This window comes from Sus scrofa, chromosome 1 (assembly GCF_054392235.1).
Source record: "Sus scrofa isolate SSC_HxYL_T2T_F1_AM1 chromosome 1, Sscrofa_HxYL_maternal_Yorkshire_Landrace_v2.0, whole genome shotgun sequence".
NCBI classification, from domain to species: domain Eukaryota; kingdom Metazoa; phylum Chordata; class Mammalia; order Artiodactyla; family Suidae; genus Sus; species Sus scrofa.
The window spans coordinates 251,832,658-251,848,699 of NC_139383.1; the positions used below are offsets into that span (position 1 = coordinate 251,832,658).

The 16,042-nt window shown below is 42.9% G+C and overlaps 2 protein-coding genes across 44 annotated transcripts in view; one reads left to right on the forward strand and one right to left on the reverse strand.

The window, feature by feature from the left end:
• Positions 1 to 3,259: 3,259 nt before the first annotated feature.
• Positions 3,260 to 16,042, reverse strand: part of ALG2 (ALG2 alpha-1,3/1,6-mannosyltransferase) — a 588,615-nt gene continuing 575,832 nt past the window's right edge. For 35 of the 43 annotated variants that reach the window (XM_084978261.1, XM_084980678.1, XM_084989986.1 and 32 more), the window contains 2 exons: positions 12,681 to 12,804; positions 3,260 to 4,899 (listed from right to left, as the gene is read on the reverse strand). In XM_084978261.1, coding sequence (XP_084834387.1) covers positions 3,997 to 4,743 — 747 coding nt within the window. In that variant the 5' untranslated portion in view covers positions 4,744 to 4,899; positions 12,681 to 12,804 and the 3' untranslated portion in view covers positions 3,260 to 3,996. 43 annotated transcript variants of the gene reach the window in all.
• SEC61B (SEC61 translocon subunit beta) lies at positions 8,841 to 15,506 on the forward strand. Its single transcript, NM_001243825.1, has 4 exons — positions 8,841 to 8,932; positions 9,124 to 9,221; positions 11,959 to 12,060; positions 15,224 to 15,506. Exons 1-4 carry the CDS (start codon positions 8,930 to 8,932, stop codon positions 15,309 to 15,311), a joined length of 291 nt encoding a protein of 96 aa, NP_001230754.1. The 5' UTR covers positions 8,841 to 8,929; the 3' UTR covers positions 15,312 to 15,506.

A 16,042-nucleotide genomic window follows, 5' to 3' on the forward strand; every position in this document is an offset into this window, starting at 1 on the left:
GGAGGGATGCAATTGTCCCTTTGTATGACCCCAGGCAGGTCCCTTTCTTTTTGTGGGCCTGTTTTCCCTTCTGTGTAAGAGCAAACTAGGTTGGGTGATCTGTGGGGTTCTAGTCAGCTGAGTGGATTTGATTCTGGGAGTTGGAAATGCACAAGAAAGGAGGTCACAGACAGCTGACAATGTTGGCAGAGGTGGACAGAGAATGGCTGATGGTCATGAACAGAGAAAGGACGAGCAGAGAGCAGGGCCATGAAGTGTCTAGCTTCCTCACTTTCTTTAAAGAAGAAGAGGCAGACCAAGAAAGTGGAACTGAAACTGGCATACTGGTCAGGGTAGGTGGTGAGGCATCTATAACACAATTGAAAGAACTGTCAACCTGGTCCACAGCTTCTAGCTGGAAGCCCCAGCTTTTTGACAGTAAGCATGGCTTTAATAACTTCCTGGAACAGTGCTGTGACGAGTAAATGAGACAACGTGGAAACAGCTTTGCCAACTCTAAAGTCTGTGCAAATAGCAGTCAGTATCATTAGTCAGTGGATCCTTTCCAAACAGGAAGAACAATACTGCTTCCCCTTAGCTGAGTGAGTGAATGTTCTTTCTATGTACGTGCCTCTGCCTCCACCTCCACCTCCTCTGCATGTGTAGAATTTGCACCAACTGGTGGAGATCCATGGAAGGCAAGGAAGGATGAGGGGTTGCACAGGTGAGCAAGTCAACATGGGAACAGCGATTTCCTTGAGAGAGTGCATGAGAAAAAAGCTTTCATCTCCAGCTCACCCATCCCTTGGGGAGGGGGTATGGGGGTGACAGACTCTCTGGCTTGGATTCTTTCAAACACCCAACTCTTACAATGTTCTGAGTTACATCAGCTTGAATTTCTGCTTCATGCAAGTAAAGGATCCTGATAACTCCACTAGGACTTCGACTCAACATCTGCTATAGGGCAGTTGGCATGTGGCCTCTGAGCAGCAATTCTCATGGGGCTGGGATAGGGCAATGGGGTAGGCATGGGATACCAGCCACACTTTTAGGGTCAGAGCACTAATTTGAAGACAGAAGAGTGTCTTGTCCCCTAGCTTTGATATGACTCAGAATGCTGTATTTATATTGAATTTCATAAAGTACTAAAGGACCTGCAATATTCATGCTTGTCCAAGGGGAGCTGGCTGAGAAAGTCTGGTATGTGCCATCCTAGATGCATCAGGTAACTGTGGGTTAAATCTTGGTTTACTCATTTTTGAATTGTGCCTGCAGGCAAGTCTTTCACCTCCCTGAGCTTCTCTATGTATAAAATGAAGGACAATTATATCCACCTTACAAGACTATTGTGAAGACGAAAAGCGAAAATGAATAATAAGCAAAGCTTCCCTAAACCCGAGGACCTGGACAGGTGACCTACACCTGTTGACTGAATACACACCACACAAGGAACCTGGTCTGGGTTGGATGATAAAGTCGTTGGACTTTGGAATCAGACAGCCTTGAGATCCCTGAGATGCTGCCCATCCTTCCAAGCTGTGTGACATTAAATGAGTTGTCTAAGATGTGTCTCACCATCCTGACCCACAGTGAGTGCTAGAATTACTACTGTTAAGGTCCTGAACAGTTCGCCTCAGTCTTCCATGCTTCTATTTTCCCTAACTTCAGCTTAGTTTTGGAAGCCGTGAATACATCCTATGGGCAAAGCTCCAACCTAGGTCCAGAGGCAGGAGTTACTGCACCAGAGGCTGGAAGCTCAGGCTGGGCTCTGCATCCTTCCCAGTATGTGGTAACACAATAACACTGTCACCTGCTGTGGTTTAGAAAAGGAAGGAAAGGTAAACATATGGCCCATGAAGCCTAGACTCCATTTTGGAAGGATCTACATAAAAATGGTCAAATAGGTAAAAGTTTTAGTGTTTGGAATGAGTAAGTATCAGTTATGTCTCAGGGCATGACTGAGTCCATCTGTCCTAAACCCAGTGGACAGAGCCACCAGGCCTTTCTGGAAAGGCTTTAGTTCCCTGAGAAACCAATGCCCCAAGCCACAAAAAACAGGATGACCTACTTTACTGGACAGCAAGTTTTCGCAATGCCAAAGGAAAGAGAACTCAACTAAACTTTTCTTTCCATCAAAGACTCAATAACCCTGACACTCTCATTTTAGAGAACTCTTTGTTGCAGTCATTTCTTTCATCGACATACTCCTATGGTCCAGAATAACAAGATAAATCACAACCTGAAACTTCATCCTCTAAAGAACCCCAGAGAACAATATAGTAGTGCAGCCTGAATCCATGCGCAACTTCTACAGTGATTTTTGGTCTCCGCCAACTATGAAATAGCCAGCATTTATACAGCCCATACAATGTACCAACTAGTATCTTAAGCACTCTTCACATATTATGGCAATCTGTCACAACCACCCGATGAGAAAAGTACAATAGCGCAGTTATTCCCCTTTACAGATGAGGAAGCTGAGGCACAGAGATTAAGCAATTTGCCCAAAGTCACATAGGCTGTCATACTCTCAAGTCTGTGCTCTGAGAGGTGATTAATGTAGAGCCTTTGGCTAGAGATCTTTGCTATTTTTAAAAAATGAATTTAAAGATATGTTGAAAGTGCTTTGGGAGTTTCTGTTGTGGCTCACCAGGTTAAGAATCTGACTAGTATCCATGAGGATGCAGGTTTGATCCCTGGCCTTGCTCACAGGGTTAAAAAATCTGGCATTGCCATGAGCTATAGCATAGGTCACAGACATGGCTGTAGTGTGGGCCGGCAGCTGCAGCTCCGATTCAATCCCTAACCTGGGAACTTCCATATGCTGTAAGTGCAGCTTTGAAAAGACCACAAAAAAAAAAAAAAAAAAAAAAGAAAGTGCTTTAGGTTTATTTGTATTTAGATCAACAGGTAAATAATGAACTCTAAGAATGGTCACTGACATGAGAGGGCCAGAGTACATGGGTGGGAAGGTCATTTTCAGTTCAGGAGTAGGTGGAGGGTTCAAGGAAAGCTTCACAGCCGTGAGGGCAGGCCTTAAAGGATAAAAAGCATTTGTGTCTTATACGTTTTAGGAACTTAGTTAATAACTTAATAAAACACGAATATTAACAAAGCTGATGACTCAGATGACACTTTGAAATGAACTCTAAACAAGATGAACACCTCATGCATAACAACAGCCATTCATTCCAATATCCGGTTAACTCTGGTTTCTGATTTCATGCCTGGCTGTCTACATTCCTAACACCACATAGATCATGGAGGCCAACATTTAGTATTTTGTCTTTTCCCAGCATAAACATCTTTTATTGTCATGACTGTGTCCAAAAACACAATAAATCATCTTAGTAAAAAAAACAACAACAAAAAAACAACACAGAGCATTCATGCTATGGATTCAGGCAAAGGTATGACAGATAAAAATTTCCTAACAGTGGTCAGCGGACTGATTTTGGTAATTACATTGTGGGTCTTCTCATTATACTATGAAGTCAAGTTAATCAACTTTGATGATGATATATTTAAAGTATTAAAACCAAGTAAGGCACAATATGACTAAAAATTTATAGGCAGGGCAACAATAATCTAGAGAAAATATAACTAAAATATGCTGCTGAACGTCAAATCTTACCATATTTATATTGAATCAATACTACTAAGACTCAGAATTATTATAGCATAAAAACAAGTTTTTTTCTTGCTGCACCTGTACTATGCAGAAATTCCAGGGCCAGGGACTGAACCCATGCCACAGCATCGGCTCGAGCTGCTGCAGTGACAGTGCTGGATCCTTAACCCACTGCAACCAGGGTAACTCTGATACTGCTTTTTCTAAAAAAGTAGATGGGGAGGTATGAGCTCTAGGAAGGTAGCTCAGATTCAAGATTTAAGTATATTTAAAAAAAAAATCTATTTTGCACTAAATATGAGGGTTTTTCTTTGGTTTCAAAAGTGGGTCCACAATCTACAAATATTGTAGGGATGAATATAGAATAATGACATTAAAAAATCTGATTATACCAGCAGTTTGGTGACATATTGGTAGAGTTGTTCTTCAAATGCCTCAGGGGAAAACTTCTCCTTCACCCTGGCTCTTCCAGCCAGTCCCATTGTGGCTTTTAAGGAAGGTTCATGGATGAACTTTTCTATTGCTTCTGAGAAGTGCACTGGGTCCGGCTCACACAGAAATCCTGTGACACCGTGGACGATGGACTCTAAGGGCCCACCTGAATTAACAGCAATGACTGGACACTGCATGTACATGGCCTCCAAAGGGACGATGCCAAAGTGCTCATTGCTTGGTGTGTAAAGCACACATGTGCAGCCATGGAGGAGTGAGATTTTCTGTTTGTCAGAGCAAGACCGCAGGAAGGTCACATATTGGCCTAGGTCAGACTGCTGGACCATTTTCTTTAATTCCTGATAGTGCTGTACGTTCTCCAGGACTCTCTCGTCATAACCACCTGCCATGATCAGGTGAACTTTGTCCCAATCTTGGGATGACAATCTTTCACGCAGCTTGACTAGGGCTTCCAATGCCAAAGTCAGATTTTTCTTCCTTTCGTATCTGTTGATGGAGAGGAACAGGTATTTTTTCCCCTTGGGGACTAGGTCATCAAGCTTTTCAGGATCAGCTCCATCAAAGTTGGTAATATTCAGCGATGGAGAGAGAACATCAGGGTCTATGTGAGACAGGGACTTGAATGTTTCCTTAAAAATGGCAGCTGTGAACCGGCTGTTGACCAAGATGCAGTCTGCCATGCCTGTGGTGTATTCCTCTATCCAGTCAATTGGAGCCCTGTATAGGCGTTTAATAAAAGAATCTCTCTTGGTGAGAAGCAGATCTGGGAAGTGACAGTAAAACAGGATTTTCTTACGCCGTCTGGCTAGCTTGAACACTGGGATACAGGCAGACACCTAGCCAAAGCAAAAAGCAACAGCAGATGAAGTAACTGGTTAACTAAGCTTCAACCAAATGAAAAGCAGACACCTACCCTGCCTGATAGTCTGTGGGCCCCTCATGGGCAACATCTGGTTCTGCTTTGTGTTCCCCCTCTCACCTCATATAATGCCTGATATATGGAAGACTGGTAGACATTCTTAGGATAGGTACTATATATTTAAAGCTACAAGTCCACTGGTTTCCTCTAGAACAGCACTGTCCAATGGAAGTAAAAATCTAGTTAACTACACTAAAAACTTTTTTTTTTTTTTTTTTCTTTTTAGGGTGGCACCCGCGGCATATGGAAGTTCCAAGGCTAGGGGTCCAGCCTACACCACAGCCACTGCAACGCAGGATCTGAGCCACGTCTGTGACCTACACCACAGCTCACGGCCATGCTAGATCCTGAGCGAGGCCAGGGATTGAAGCCGAAACCTCATCGCTCCTAGTTGGATTTGTCTCCGCTGCTCTACAGTGGGAACTCCAACACTAAAAACTTTTTAATGGTGGAAGTTCCCGGGCTGGGGATCAAACTCGTGCTGCAGTTGTGGCCTGTGCCACAACTAGGGCAATGCTGGATCCTTAACCCAGTGCCACAAGGGAATTTCCTTAAAGGTCATTTTAATATATTGTATCTAAAATATTATCACTTAGCAATGTAACAAAATATTTAAAAAGTTAATGATACTCTACATCCTTCCCCATTTAAAATCAGATGTATATTTTATCCTTATAGCACATCTCAGTTCAGACTAGCCACACTTCAAGTGCTCAAGAGCCACATGTGGCTCATGACTAACATACTGGACAGAGCCACTCCAGTATCTTCTTTATCCTAAGGAACTGAATGGATGAACTATCAGAGTTTAGAGTATAGGCTATAGAATCAAGATTGACAGGGTTTGAATTTCAGCTCTACTAGTTGGCTGTGTAACCATAACCAAGTAATTTACTTCTCTCTCTGGGTCTCAGTGTCTTCTTCCCGTAACCTGGTAATAATTATAGTATTTTTTTTTTTTTATTTAAAGAAACATACACTTTTGTGACTATTAAATCCACCAGCATATGTAAAACGTGTTAAGAATTTAGCCCACACCATGTGCTCAATGTTTACTGCAATGTTAACCATAATCATTACTAGAGACTTTCCTGTTGGGTAATCTTTGCAAGTCATTTAATCTCCAGCTCACTTAACACCTGAGGGCGAGCTTTAGGGGTAATGAGAGATTTATCCAAAGCTACTTATAAAGTAGCAGATATGGAACTTGAATCCAGGTCTCCCATTTCCGAGCTCAGTGTTTTTTCTATCCAATAAAGTCTCAGCTGCCTCCTGCTTACTGACTGGTTACATGTGCAGGATGCTTGGTAAATGCCCATTTTTTAAAAAAAGGAAATAGCTTCCATGCAAGTGAGAGTAACTCAGAAGTAATAATTAAGGAACTACAAATACAAACCTGATGCCATTTCCACCTATCAGTTTGGCAAAGACTAAAATGGTTGATTATACTCAGTGTGCACAAGAGCATGGAGTAACAGGCTCTATCACTGTGGGAGAGAAGAGTGACACAACATTTTTGCAAGGCAAAAGCTACAGACATTTAAAATGTACAACTGTGGAGTTCCTGTTGTGTCTCAGTGTGTTACAACTTGGTATCCATGAGGATGTGGGTTCGATCCCTGACCTCGCTCAGTGGGTTAAGGATCGGGGGTGGCCGTGAGCTAGGTAGATTGCAGTTGCAGCTTGGATCTGGTGTTGCTGTGACTGTGGTGTAGGCTGGCAGCTGCAGCTCTGATTCGACCTCTAGCCTGGCAACTTTCATATGCTGCAGGTGCAGCCCTAAAAAGCAAAAAACCTCCCCAAACAAAAACCAAAACTCAGATGTACAACCCTTTGACCTTCCAATTTAACTTTTATAAATTCTAAAGGCCATGCTTGCAGAAGCACAAAAAAGACTTTTCACTGTAACACTGATCTATTCATTAAAAAACTGGTCACACTGACAGTATCTTTTAACAGAAAAATGTATGGTACATTCAAACAAAAGCCTCACCATGAAGAATGAAGTGAATCTCTAACAGTGACACATAAGTGTGTCCCAAGTAAAAACTTTTGGTGAAAAAGAGCAAGTTGTGCAATAGTAGGTGCATTATAATCTTAATTATTATGTATAAGAAGATGTATCTATGGACAGACACATAAATGCTGGTGTAAGCACAGACAATTTCTGAAAAGGATGCAGGAGAAACTATTAACAGTGGCTGTCTTCAGGGAGTGGAATTGGGATGGGGCTTTTATCTTGTAGTCTCCTATATTATTTGAATTTTTAGTTCTGAGTAAATGTCACTTTATTTTTTCATTTTATGGCTGCACTTGCGGCATATGTACATTCCCAAGCCAGGGATTTAATCCCAGCCACAGCTGCAACCTATGCTAGATCTTTTAACCCACTACTCAGGGAGGGGATAGAACCTGCACCTCTGCAGCAACCCCAGCCACTGCAGTTGGTCGGATTCATGGGCCCCTGGGCCACGACAACTCCATCAGTAAATGTGACTTTTTAAGATGAAAATTTTTTTTTGGAAAAAAAAAATACATAAAAAGAGTCTAGAATAGCTAGAGCCCAGATCCAGGTGGACATTATTTACCAAGGTAAAGAACCCAGACTTTTCTCCAAAGACTAGTGGGAAACCATGTTAAAGTTTTGAAAGGGACAGCACCTGTTTAGCTTGGGGTTTTTAACACATGACACTGCTAAGGAGTGGGGTGGTCCGGCTGCACGTGCTATAGTGGGCCATATGTGGCCTGGAAGTAGTGTCAACAGGAATAATGCAAAGAAGGAAGAAATACGAGTTACTCAAAAGTAAAAGGTGACTGAAGGCTGACTTCTAATACTCCTGTTTTCTTAGAGCGAGCACCAAGGCCCGTCGCTTCAGATTCATCGACGATCTAGTGAAAATGCAGATTTCGGGCACCACCTCAGGGGTCTAGGATGAAAACACCCGAGGGTGGGGCCAAGTAATCCGCAACTTTAACGTGTTCACACTAAAGTTCGAGCACCAGCGTCACTCCCAACTCTGATCGCTCCACATCAGTTTCGATGTTTCCGAACAACACAGAGAAATTCAGAGGTCATGCAGCGCGCCCTCCATACAGAGTTAAAAGAGGCTCGGCGATGGCCTGGTGTGGCCACCTCACCTGGTCGCACACGACCACGTCGAACTCCTCGTCGCTGAGGAAAAGCACGTAGAGCGCCAGGTAAATCATGCGCAGGTAGGCGCACACCGCGCCGCCGCGGCCGCCCCAGCCCAAGCTGCGCGGCAGCCAGTCCCCGGCGCAGCACACCGGCAGCTCGCGGCTTTCGGCGAAGCAGTGGCCTGGGTCGTAGTGCGCGGTCCAGATCTTCACGCTGCATCCGCGGGCCTGCAGCGCCAGCGCCGCGTCTAGCACCAGCCGCTCGGCGCCGCCCACGCCAAGGTCCGGGTGTAGGAACAACACCGACGGCTTAGGACCCGGGTCCTCATCTTGGCCCTGATTCTCCTCCATCGTCCAGAAGCCGCCTCGGCGCGGACGCTTAAGGGCTTCCGCGCATGCTCTTTTCCCCGTCCTCCCAGCGGGCCCTTCTGGGGATCGACCACGCCCCGCGGTGTGCGCGTTGGTTAGGCCACATCAGCGCGAATCTGTGGGCAACTAGTAACTGCCGGAGGAAATTTCTCGTCTGACCATGGCTGGGATCTCCCACTGGCAGAGACTGGACTCTAGGAAGGACTCTGTGATCCAAGTGAAAAGATAGGAAGTCTGTAATTCCTATACAGCACTAAGTCGCCTGTACTAAAATTCCTCCAGGCACATAGTCGGACAGCCCAGGCGTCCCTGGAGTCAGCGAGGACCCCGCCAGCAGGTCCGGGGGCGGGACCAGAATCAGTCTCTCTGGCCGCTGGTCTGTTGAGGGCTCTACCGCTTCCCCGCCATCAACTTCAGTTGCCTGCCTCTCTCCAGTTTCCAGCATGGTATGTGGCCCCAGCCTTGCCTCCTTGTCCCGGCTTCTCCCAAGCACCCTGATTTTTGCCGTATGCTTTGTCCTTCTTCCGCGGCTCCGTTGCTTCCCCCAGGCCCCGGTGCAGGTCTTCGCCGTCAGGGCCCGGGGTCTGGGGGCCGGCCGGCGGCGCTAACCCGTTTCTCACCTTGTCTCCCTCCACAGCCTGGTCCGACGCCCAGTGGCACCAACGTGGGCTCCTCAGGACGCTCTCCCAGCAAAGCAGTGGCCGCCCGGGCGGCAGGATCCACGGTCCGGCAGAGGTAAGGACCCCTGCGATCTTCTCTAGGGTGGGCTCGGAGGGATCCGGCCCAGGAATTCTCTGGTTCTGACAAGGAGACTTCTGATGTTACGGTTCACAGGGGCGAAAGGATGCAGGTGGTGCGGCCGTAGCGATAGTTCAAAGACTTTTGATGTTTTGTGTCTCGAGAGGGAGACATTTTCTTCCCATTGCTCAGTTTTGAGCATCACTTTTGAAATAAGAAAGTTAAACTGGGGTAAGGCCGGAAGCAACATTGAGAAAACTGATGTCATTAATCTCCTGTCTCTAGACCTGAGCTTTACACTCAACATTAGTGTTTGGAAATCCTGTACAGACTCAAACTAACACGACTTGTCTAATACAGAATTCTTGTCTCTCCTTTCACCTCAACGTCTGCTCCCAAGTATATCTCTTTACTTCCATATGGCAACTGCTACATACTTGTTCACCCAAGCCAGAACATCGGTGTCATCTTAGATTATTATTTAATGCTGTGGCTCTACCCTGTACCTTTACATTGTACAGGGAAACTTTCTCAACAGTTCTTTCCTTATCCATTTCTTCTGACTCAGTCTCTCACCTAGGAAATATTCTACCTAATTTTTGTCTTCTCTAGGTCATTTCCACTTTAATACTCTGCTCTGATTCTGTCATTGTAGTGGTTAGTGTCCATGTTGGTTTCTTGTTGCTGAACTTAAAAAACGCAGGCTGGGAGTTCCAGTCGTGGCTCAGAGGAAACGAATCCGACAGGTATCCATGAGGATGCAGGTTCGATCTCTGGCCTTGCTTAGTGGGTTAAGGATCCATCATTGCCGTGAGCTGTGGTGTAGGTCGAACACACAGCTGGGATCCTGCATTGCTGTGGCTGTGGTGTGGGATAGCAGCTGCAGCTCTGATTCAACCCCTAGCCTGCGAACTTCCATATGCTTTGGGTGAGGCTCTTAAGAAAAAACAAACAAACAAACAAAAAACCGCAGGCAGTGGGGGGTACCAAGGCTCTTGGTGGTGTTTTTCCCCCCCAGCCAAACCACCTCTCTTCTCTGAAGTGAAACTGAAATGTATTGTCTAAAAGTGGCACTCTTTGCAGACTTAACTGCAACACATGACAGTGTAAAACTCCTAGAAGAGAACATAGGCATAACATTCTGACATAATGCGTGTCAATGTTTTCTTAATTTCCCAAGGCAATAGATATCAAAGCAAAAATAAACAAATGGGACCTAATCAAACTTATAAGCTTTTGTATAGCAAAAGAAGCCGTAAACAAAACAAAAAGACAACCCACAGAATAGGAGAAAATATTTGTGAATGATGAAATTGGCAAGGGCTTAATCTCCAAAATACACAAACAGCTCATACAACTCAGTAACAACAACAAAATCCAAACAACACAATAAAAAATGGGCAGAAGACCTAAATAGACATTTCTCCAAAGAAGACATACAGATGACAAATAGGCACTTGAAAAGAATCTAAACATTGCTAATTTTTACAGAAATGCAAATCAAAACTACACTGAGGTACCATCTTACCCTGCTCAGGATGGCCATCATTAAAAAGTCTACAGATAACAAACACTGGAGAGGATATGGAGGAAAGGGAACTTCCTCTCTTGCACTGTTGGTGGGGAAGTAAATTGGTACAGCTACTATGGAAAACAGTATGGAGGTTCCTCAAAAAACTAAAAATAAGAGTTACCAGGTAATCCAGCAATCCCACTTTAGGGCATATATCCACACAAAACTATAATTCGGAAAGATACATGCACCCCTATGTTCATAGCAGCACTATTTACAATAACTAAGACATGGAAACAACCTAAATAGCCATCAACAGATGAATGTATAAAGAAGATGTGGCGTATATATTATATATACAATGGAATATTAATCATAAAGAGAAATAATACCATTTGCAGCTACATGGATGGATTTAGAGATTATCATACTAAGCCAACTAAATCAGAAAGAGAAAGACAAATACCATATGATAGCACTTGTATACGGAACTGAAATATGACACAAGTGAACTTATCTACGAAACAGAAACAGACTCACGGACATAGAGAATAGACTTGTGGTTGTGGGGGTGGGGTGGGAGCAGTAGGGAGTGGGAATTTAGGGTTGGGCATATGTAAACTATTATATATAGAATGCATAAACAGTAAGGTCCTACTGTGTACCACAGGGAACTATATTCAGTATCAAATGATAAACCATAATGGAAAGAAATGTGAAAAAGAATGTATCTATGTATAACTAAATCACTTTTCTGTACGCCAGAAACTAACACAACACGGTTAATTAGTTGTACTTCAATTAAAAAAAAAATGCTAGGAGAAATGTGCCATTACAGGTACCACATACAAACCAGGTTTCCGTACATGTGGGCGAGTTGGGTAAGTGGACAGGCCCTAAAGTCAGAACTGGGTCCACAGCTGAGCTCAGCAACCTGCTGGCGTGTGGTCTTTGGCACTTGGCTTAACCTTTTATGAGCCTCGTTTACTTCATTTATAAAATGGTCACTATATTTTGGGTTATTGTATGCATCAGAGCATGGCAGGTACTCAGCTCTTAGTGGTTTTCATGATTAGTGGTGTAAAAGCAAGAATTTAGGAGGTAGTAGCAAAGAAAAAGTTAATTTTTTGGTTCTTTAACAATTTAATGGTAGTATATATTATTATGCTCTTATAAGAGTTTCCAAGAAAAGACCATTTGTAACATTTTTTTCTCTTACAGGAAAAATGCCAGCTGTGGAACAAGGAGCGCAGGTCGCACAACCTCAGCAGGCACTGGGGGGATGTGGCGATTCTACACAGAAGATTCACCAGGGCTCAAAGTGTAAGTCTTGGGAACAGACCTTGTGTTTCTGTCCAGAATCACCAAGCCCCTTGGCCACACTCTCTGCCACCAGTGGTGTTTGCTTTGATGAGATTTATAATACACAATAGCTTCATTTGTGCCAGGTGGGCTGGGTTGGTTTGTCCATGGATCACCAATTAATTTAGAGCCTGGAATGACATCTCTTCTTTGATTGAGTGGAAGTAAGGGAACATCTTCCTGTAACTCAGTCAAAATAAATGATGGGATCAGAACTGGAGGGAAAACACCTTAATTAGGTGAAATTGCTCTTCATTTAGTGTTCTTGTCCCACACTGAGAATAGGAGTAGCCATTTGAATAGGAGCTGGGTGATTTTTCAAAGCTCTCCTGGAGGCATAAGCTGATACAATTACAGCCTAATGGGAGTTTCTGCATTAGGCTGTGTTACCAAAAGTTCTTTGGCCTCTTTGCCTTTGATGGGTGGTGACCAGACCCCTATCACTTTCCAAATTCTTAGGCCAGAGAATGCTTATTAGGTAATGGGAAATGGGCATTGGGGGCGGGGGTACCCCGTCCCCACACCTTGCTCACCTCACTTTGTGGTCCCATGTGGCAGACATCATCCCATAGGTTACTTACCAGGTCAGCTCCAGGATACCACTGCTTACAGCTGTTTCCTGACTAAATCCAGTGGATGAGGAATTGGAATAATGACCACAACTCTCATGTGTATAGCACCTCAGGTTCAGAGAGGTAAGGCAGCCTGTCAAAGACAAACAGCAAGAGCTGGAAACAAGATATTCTGCCTATTCAATCCCATGCTCTTTCTATACTGTCTGATGGTAGCAGAGACAAAATCAGATTTATTTGGATTTGTTTAAATAACTCGACAAGTAGGGTAGACCTAGATCACCATTTTAATTTAGGAATACTTCCCTAGAATTCTTGAGGTTTGGTTTTATTTATTGATTGATTTTTTTTTTTTTTCTCTCTTTTCTTGAAGACTTGTAAGGTGAGTATGTATTTAGGAAGTAATTCTAGGGGTTGGGAATATATGAGTTGGCAGTATTCTGACAGCCTTTTGGTCCTTGTTAGAGGTAATTTTCTGAGTATTTCAAAGAAAAAATTCGAAGCCCTTTGCTCTTCAAGGTATTGAGGGGACAACATTTTAAACCCTTCTTCTCAAGATGGTAAAACAGCTATTCTCCTGTGGGTGAATCTGGCTTGTGCTTGCTCTGGGCTGTTGTGCAGGCCGACTTACTTATTGTTACTGTGTGTGAGTCCTCCCAAGAATCATTAGAGTCTGTTCTTGAAGTGTCATAAATCACAGTGTCATCACACCAGAGAGAGCTGTTTTTGGGTGAAAGGACACAGCTGAGAAATCATATCTATAATCCACGTCTTAGAGCAGTCAGGTACCATCTTGGAGCTTGTCATTTGCTCTTCCTGGGAGTTTAGAATTTTTTTAGGTCGATAATAGCATTTCCTGAGAGCTTACTGGAAGCCTGCACTGTGTGTGTTAATGTATTTAATACCTCAGCAACCCTCAGAGGTGCTGTGATTATCCCCACCTTACAGATGAGGAAAATGAGGCTTAGAGAAGGTGAATCATGGGACCACAGTCACAGCTTGTGAGGGACAGAGTTGGTTTCCAGACTTCAGCCCTTGGACTCTCAGCTTTAAGCTCTTTAGAGGTTGATGTGTTCTGATGGTGCTTTAAAATAAGTGGGTATGATCCAGTGCAGTGTGACGAAGATCTCTTTTTATGTATTTTTAAATTGGTTTATGCCCATAATTGTACAAATTTTGGAAGAACAAAACAGTGTAGCAAGGACCTGGATCTTTGTGCATTGACTGTTGTCCACTAGTGCACTCTGTTCCTTGCTGCTACACTGGGTTACTCAACTGCCTTATTAATAAAGATTCCTGGAGTCTTTTCCATTGTCCACCCCCAGTCGTATCTGGGAGGTGACATGACTTTGAATTGTCCAAAACCGGTGTTGGCAAGAAGAGTCAGGTAGATGAGGCCCATAACCTTTGACTGGTTAACCCTAACCCTAACCCTAACCCTTTCAAAGATTGTGTAAAATCAAGGAGTTCTCCCTTTAAGAAACCCATGTACTAACTCTCAACCTGGAAAGCATTTGATTTAGGGAAGGGCTGATGAGGAAAATCTACTTCCTGCTACAGTTAACTAAATACAAATGAAACTTAACTAATGTTGCCTAGAATGTTTGCTCCTTACATATGGGAACTTTAAAGCAATAAAATGAGCAATATGTGTGGAATCAGAAAACCTGAGTTCAAATCCCTCCTTTCCATTATGTCTCTTTGTTCTTAGGCGAGTAATAATCTCTCTGAGCCTCATTTTGCCTTTCTCATGAAATGAGATTAATATTTGTTTCCCTTGTGTCTCGAGTTTGTTGATCATATGGGATCATATATTTGAAAATGCTTCGTAACTTACAGTGTGATACTTCTTCATCTTTGTATGCCTGGTTTATTGTGGTTTTAGACAATGAAGGTTGTCTTTAAATCTTAATTTGAAATAATAGTTTGGTAATTGGATCATTTGCACTTAAATTTAAAAAGAAAGTTTTAAAATTACTTTTTATTATGGAAAATATCAAATACATGAAATTAGACTAGTATTCCAAGACATAGATCATTTTATTTGTATAGATTTTAGAATGTTTAATTAAAAGATAAGGATTTCTCAGGAGTTCTTGTTGCAACTCAGTGGTGATGAACCCAACTAGTATCCACGAGGATGCAGGTTCAATCCCTGGCCTTGCTCAGTGGGTTAAGGATCCGGTATTGCCTCAGGCTGCAGCGTAGGTCACAGACACAGCTTGGATCCTGTGTTGCTGTGGCTCTGGTGTAGGCTGGCAGCTGTAGTGCCAATTTGACCCCTAGCCTGGGAAACTTCCATATGCTGCAGGTGCAGTCCTAAAAAGCAAAAAGCAACCCCCCCCCCCAAAACCTGATATCTCCTTTCTAAATAACCACAGTGTTGTCACCACCCCCTCAAAATAACCACAGTAATATTTTTTTAAATTATGTGAATAATATTCTTGGATCTTAGATGCTTTCCCCTCCCTTTCCCTTGGGCAGTCTTTAATATTACAAGTATAATAATGTATTATTACTAAAACTAAGCATGCCTTCTCTTCTTATTTCAGTGGCCCTGTTCCAGTATTGGTTATGAGTCTTCTGTTCATCGCTTCTGTATTTATGTTGCACATTTGGGGCAAGTACACTCGTTCATAGATTCGGCTACATCCATCTGTCTGTCATCTGAAGAAGGAAGGAAAAAAACCCAACATATCTTGGACCAAAAACATAGTGATTTTCTGTTTATGAGAAAAATTTTCTGTAAGCTTCCTGTTTTACAGGGAACTTAATAAGAACCGATTTTAAGGAATCAGTTTTTTTCTATGGCTAATAAACTTTTTAATTCATTTATACCAAGTCTCATTGCTGATGCCTGACTGCTAGGGCCCTTATTTTCTCTGCCTTTAGATTTACAAATAAATATGTAGAAAACATGTCTTGTAGAGATTTTATTTTTTTTCCTGTTGGATTGACAGTTCCTTATATGACCATGTAGTCATTCAAATCCAAGATACTGTAATTGGTCCTGGCTTGTTTTCTTTTAGGTATTTCTGTCCTGGTGATTGTCATTTTGGGTGTTCTGTGGTTTTTCAAGGAGTGTGCCTATGATTCCATCAGGCAGATCTGTGTTCAGAGGCAGCTGGTACCCAGTGGAGTAGTCAGAAATCATTCAGAAATCTTGGATGAAATGTTTGCTCATTCTGTTCTTTGTCTATAAAACCATAGATAATATTTTTGCCTCTTCTTTCTCTTCGTTCTTAATTCTTTATGTATAGACAGAACTTGTTGCTAAACCTGTTCTGAAAGTATTCATTTGATAATTTGGACTTTTCATATAAAATTTTGTTTTCATCTTGAAAATTAGAGACCTTAATCATTGTGAGATA

Excerpts from the sequence above, each read along its gene's own strand:
- SEC61B (NM_001243825.1), top strand. Across the intron at positions 9,222-11,958 it reads GGATCCACGGTCCGGCAGAG|GAAAAATGCCAGCTGTGGAA; the intron begins GTAAGGACCCCT and ends TTTCTCTTACAG. Across the intron at positions 12,061-15,223 it reads GATTCACCAGGGCTCAAAGT|TGGCCCTGTTCCAGTATTGG; the intron begins GTAAGTCTTGGG and ends TTCTTATTTCAG.